General features: G+C 42.4%; 1 protein-coding gene across 1 annotated transcript; it reads right to left on the bottom strand.

Annotated features, from left to right (window-relative positions):
* Positions 1-561: 561 nt before the first annotated feature.
* Positions 562-3,979, bottom strand: LOC138515725 (zinc finger MYM-type protein 1-like). The gene is made up of 2 exons (XM_069630396.1): positions 3,745-3,979; positions 562-2,903 (listed from the first exon to the last, which is right to left on the bottom strand). The coding sequence occupies exon 2, from the start codon at positions 2,883-2,885 to the stop codon at positions 765-767; it is 2,121 nt and encodes a 706-aa protein (XP_069486497.1). The 5' UTR covers positions 2,886-2,903; positions 3,745-3,979; the 3' UTR covers positions 562-764.
* Positions 3,980-5,081: the final 1,102 nt, after the last annotated feature.

Raw genomic sequence — 5,081 nt, 5'->3', positions numbered from 1 at the left:
GGGCGAATATAGACGCGAGCGCGCGCAGCGCGCGAGCCCACCCCCCCCAAGGGTGGTGCGGGGGGGTTCTCCCCCCGCGAAAATTTTGGAAAAATGGCCTACAAAATGTGCAATTTACTGTCCAAAAAACCCACCGAAATATGAAAAAAGCATTCGGTTTTACATATTAATGGTGGTACACTATTCTTACGTGTGCAAGTGTGATGGTGTATTTTACAGCAGCTTGTACTGGGAATAGCTGGTACTATGGTGTATGCATAAATAAATTCATTATATAGTCAGTAATGATGGAAACATGTTTGTCATGCTGTTACTGGCATTCACATGCGTTCATCCTCTTACTAAGGTGGGATTTGAGGCATTTTCTGAAAGGGGGAAACTAAGCTAAAATATGACTTTAGTTTTTAACCACTTAATTAATGCGACATATTTGTCCTACCTCTAATGGCTGTCTGCCTCGCTGAGTTGCCATTGCGTCAGTTGCTCAAAGTTGCAACACGTGGAATGCACAGGTCTCAGAAATGGCACATACATATTGCATGGAGAAAAATGCAACAGAAATAGTTTACTATGTTGAGTGCTTTATTATCAACCAACAACCATAACATCAAAACATACTTCACATTTCTCACTGTTCTGTCAAATAGATCACTGCAACCTTAAACAAAATCCTAACATATATAAGGCCATTGAAACAAAGAATTCAAGGTAACCCACAAAATAACTGCAAATAGCTCGTTTGTAACAGAACATTCACTGGTCAATCATTTTGAAAGTTTGTACACAAATTGTGCACGTCTATTTTTCAGAGAGGCAAATTTATCAATAGTCCGTGTATTGAAGTCAGGGATCTCTTGAATTAGTTGTTTTTCCATGGACAGCATGGCCAAAGCATTCAGACGATCCTCAGTCATTGTGTTTCTCAAGAATGTTTTAATTCGCTTCAGGGTGGAGAAACAGCGCTCAGACTCAGCTGTTGTCATGGGTGTAGTAATCAGAATTTTTAATAACTGCATTGTCTCACTAAATGCTTCTTCGAGATTGTTTTCAACGAACAATTTTAATAAAGAAATTGCCCCACTTGAACTACAGAATTCTGGTCTCTCATAAACAATTGAAAGCTCAGTGCGCAGTCTTTCCTTGTTTAACATGGGGTACGCTTGGACAGTTGCATTCAGTGCTTCATTGGGAAAAGACTGTCCATGTGTTTGAAATAGGTCACTCTGCAACAATTTGGCCCCCTCCAAGTGGTTAGTAAATGCAAAGCGTTCTTGGGCTTGTGTAACTATAATATCACATACTTCTTTAGCCAAACGATTCAAAGTGTTCATATTTGCATTGCGACCTGAAAAAGTTGCCTCTGATGGAAATTTAGCTTCCAGATTGTCAGTGCTTTCACGTACTCTGCCAATGCACTTGATAAAAGTTTCAGTAGCTTTCTGCACATACACAGAGTCAATGTCTCGCTTCTGAAGCTGGTTATATAAAATGTCGACATGGGGCATTATGTCATTGAACAAAAAAAGGAAGAAAAGGAACTCCTTCTCTTTCAGAGTTCGAATGAATCCCTGGGCCTCATGCACAGTAACCCCCTCAAAATCAGTCCGTCTTTCAATAATTTTCTCAAAGCATGTACGGAGTGCTTCCCTGTGCCGATATATGGCTTCCACTACCCGAATATGGTAGCTCCAGCGAGTGCGAGATGGTTTTTGAAGTCTGGAATCTGAAACCTCATCTAGAACTGCGGTTCTTTTTGGAGAACGAGAAAAAAATGTACAGAAGCCAGAGATATCCAAAAAGAAAACTCGAGCTTGTGAGATATTTGAAACAGCCTGTTCAATGATGAGGTTAAGCTGGTGTGCATAGCAATGTACATAATGTGCATTTAGATACACTTCAGCTACTTTCTTTTGGACTCCACCAGACACCCCCCTCATTACACTCGCACCATCATATGTTTGCGCAATTACTTTTTTTTTGTGGCAATCTTCAGGGAATACTTTGTCCAATTTTTCCATTATGGCAGTAGCAATGGTCTGCGCACTAGAGTCTTTCAGATCAGAGAATCCATAAAACCTTTCAACAATTCTGTATCGTTCATCAATGTAGCGATAGACTAGCACAGACTGAGTCTTAGTGGAAATATCAGTTGTATCGTCTGCCTGAATAGCCACATAATCAGTGCATTTTAACTGCTCTACAATGATCTCTCTGGTGACCGTGAGCATGCAGTCCAGCAGTTCATTCTGAATTGTTTTTGAAGTGCCCTTGAATACTGTTGCATTTTTTAAGTGTAGTTCCATTGCACTGTCTATGCTGGATACAAAATCCACCAGGCCTCTAAACACACCAGGATTTAAAGAGTCTTCAGTTTCATCATGGCCACGTAAAGCCAATTCAAACGCACCACAAAAACGCACACAGTCTATTAACTTTGACAAGATGTATCGGTTTTTATCCACATCCTCATTATGCCTCATCACGCTCCGGCGATAGGCATCATCCAACTGTGTTGCAATGTTCACACTTCCCAACATGCGCAGCTGTAATATATTCTCAATATGAGATTTGCACGATTCATGTCTCTTGGTTTTTTCTGACAAATGCTTTAAGTCAGTGACTCCGGTTTTTGTCCAGGCCGTTTCACCTCCAAACAGCAGGCAAGGGAAGCAGAACAAAGACCGCTTAGCAATGCTACCAGTGAGCCATGTCTTCTTTTCATACCACACCATGGAAAATGTGCGTGTGTAAGCCTTTCCCCTATCTTTTGCGGACTGTTCAATTTTTACATCTGGCCGATCAGGCCCTAGTCTTTTCACCTCCAGTTTTTCACTGTGTGCGAGTCCGGAAAATGGTTTTGAGAGTAATTGGTCCACTGAATTCATTTTCAGCAACAGTGACACCTGTTAATAAGCAAAATGATTATGTACATGTATATGTAGATGGGATCATGTAGTCATTGTTAGGTATGCTCTTCAATAACACATAAGTATAATTAGTCGGTACTAGACACAGATAGCGTCTGCAATTATACACAACTCTGCTGTACTTATCATCGACCAGTACAGTTGAGTATAATTGCTGATGTTATCTATGCATGCGTTAACACACATGCCCATTAGCAAATGTGACACCAGCCACACAGTACATATTGCAGCTTGTTTGGCAAATGAGTACTTATGGAAGAAATGAGGCAAGTTTGTTCTGTTAATACTGTTCTAAAAAAAACATTGTTTAGAATGTAGGGAGATTTTTCTGACTGCATGACACAACCCCAACCCCTCCCAAGCACTGTGGGAGCAACGGTGAAGATTAGAAAGAAGGTATTCTGATGTTTGAAAGACTGTGGGATTTTACAGCAGTAAAACAAATTACTGTATACCATTCAACTGGATGATACCAGGACATCATGAGGTAAGTGGGAACCACCACCCAATCCTATCCTTCGAAAAACAGTTTCCAAATGGACAGGTTTGCTTCCGTTGAACCATAAGCAGGCCTTTTTGCATTATATGTATGACTTTCGATTTTCACATGCCACCCTCTCAGCTAGTCATAGATGCCATTCTGTAGTCTGTACTGTTCATCAGATTTTCCCCCACCTCATTGATCCCCACAAACATGGGCTTCTTTTCACATTTTTTTTAACCAAGATAGCTGTGTGCCTTCTTTACTACAGATGAACACAAACAGAGTTAGAGTGCCCTGAGCACCAAACCCTACAAAAGACTCATGCTAGCTCACCTCGTTCTGGAGAATGGTCACTGCAATGAACTCCTTCGCAGGCTATGGGAAATCCAAATCCCGGAAGGTGCACTGTGGAGGTTGAAGTCTGATGTTTTTAGTTGCACAATTGCCCTGGACTGGTTGGATTTGTTCATGTAAGGTGTTGCTGATGGTCTGTAAAGAGAAAGCGAGAGACTGATCTGAGAAAGGGCAACATAGGCTTAGAGCAGTATTAAAATGGTTTTCACACATGAAGGAGAGAGAGTTAACTGCTTGTAACATTGAAACTGCACCAGAATAATCATTAGTACAATGTGTAAAGAAAGTACCAGCAACTACCACCATGTGCCAGTCATCAGTTGTATAACGCTGCAATATATACATTTTTGTAATGTTTTCGTTCTGGGGCTTTAAAAGTGTGCTTTGCGGAGCTCACATTACAAAATTAATTTGCTGCAGCCCTTCAGGCACCCGATTTATAAGCACTCTGCGTGTCCTTCGCTGAAGTCCTGTTAAAAACAGCATTGGCAAAGCCACTGAGATCCTGTTCAACACAAGCATTGACAAAGCCAATATTTTGGCCTTGTGCATACGGTGCAAGCTTCTGCCAGGCACTGCTATTAGATCATGATGTCCAGGAACTTGCACCATGTTTCTGCTTCTAGAACAACGGGTAGTTAATTCTGCTACAGCTGTGTCTGGCAAGTGGCACTGTGCCTGGCAAGTGTAGCTGTGCTACAGCTGTGCCTGGCCACAACAAGGAATGAAGGGATGAAGGTAGACAGATCAAGCAAGCACAACACAAGGCAGTGAGCCGAGGTCAAAGGGGAAGGTGGGTAAACAGCAAGAAGAAGAAGCACAGGCTGACAGTTAATTACACATGCACATTTAAACCCAGGAATGAAAAGAATATGTTGCTATTTGTGAAGACTGCAGACTGCCAACATGGGGGCAGTTGCTCAGGGCCCCTCTGAGGCTCAAGGCCCCTTTCATTTGAAAGGTTTGAAATGCCCTGACGCCGTCCCTGCTTTTGATGCTACCGCAGCTCCTCACTGCGGCTCCCACCCGGGCTTCCGCCTGAGGACTTGTTGGGATTTTAAAAGGCTTGAGAACTTTAATGATTAATAGTGTGCCGTGCCATCATGAGATATAAACCCTTCAGATGGTTTCCGAACAGGCTAAATCTATTAAACATACACCCGCGGGCTGTTTTTAATGAAATGGCTGTGCAAGTTCACTGCCATGCGCTGCGCAGCTAATGGCTGCACGAGGAAGCCTTGCAACAGTCAGGCTGCCGTGCGCCAAGCTAATGAGCACAAGACACCAGCAAGCTTCTAGTAAGACCGTTTTTCGGG

This window comes from Ambystoma mexicanum, chromosome 6q, assembly GCF_040938575.1.
Source record: "Ambystoma mexicanum isolate Mex_15411 chromosome 6q, UKY_AmexF1_1, whole genome shotgun sequence".
NCBI classification, from domain to species: domain Eukaryota; kingdom Metazoa; phylum Chordata; class Amphibia; order Caudata; family Ambystomatidae; genus Ambystoma; species Ambystoma mexicanum.
Note: the sequence above shows the minus strand (reverse complement) of the source record. Positions and strands in the feature narration are given on the sequence as shown.

Excerpts from the sequence above, each read along its gene's own strand:
- LOC138515725 (XM_069630396.1), bottom strand. The coding sequence starts at position 2,885 with ATGAATTCAGTGGACCAATTACTCTCAAAACCATTTTCCGGACTCGCA.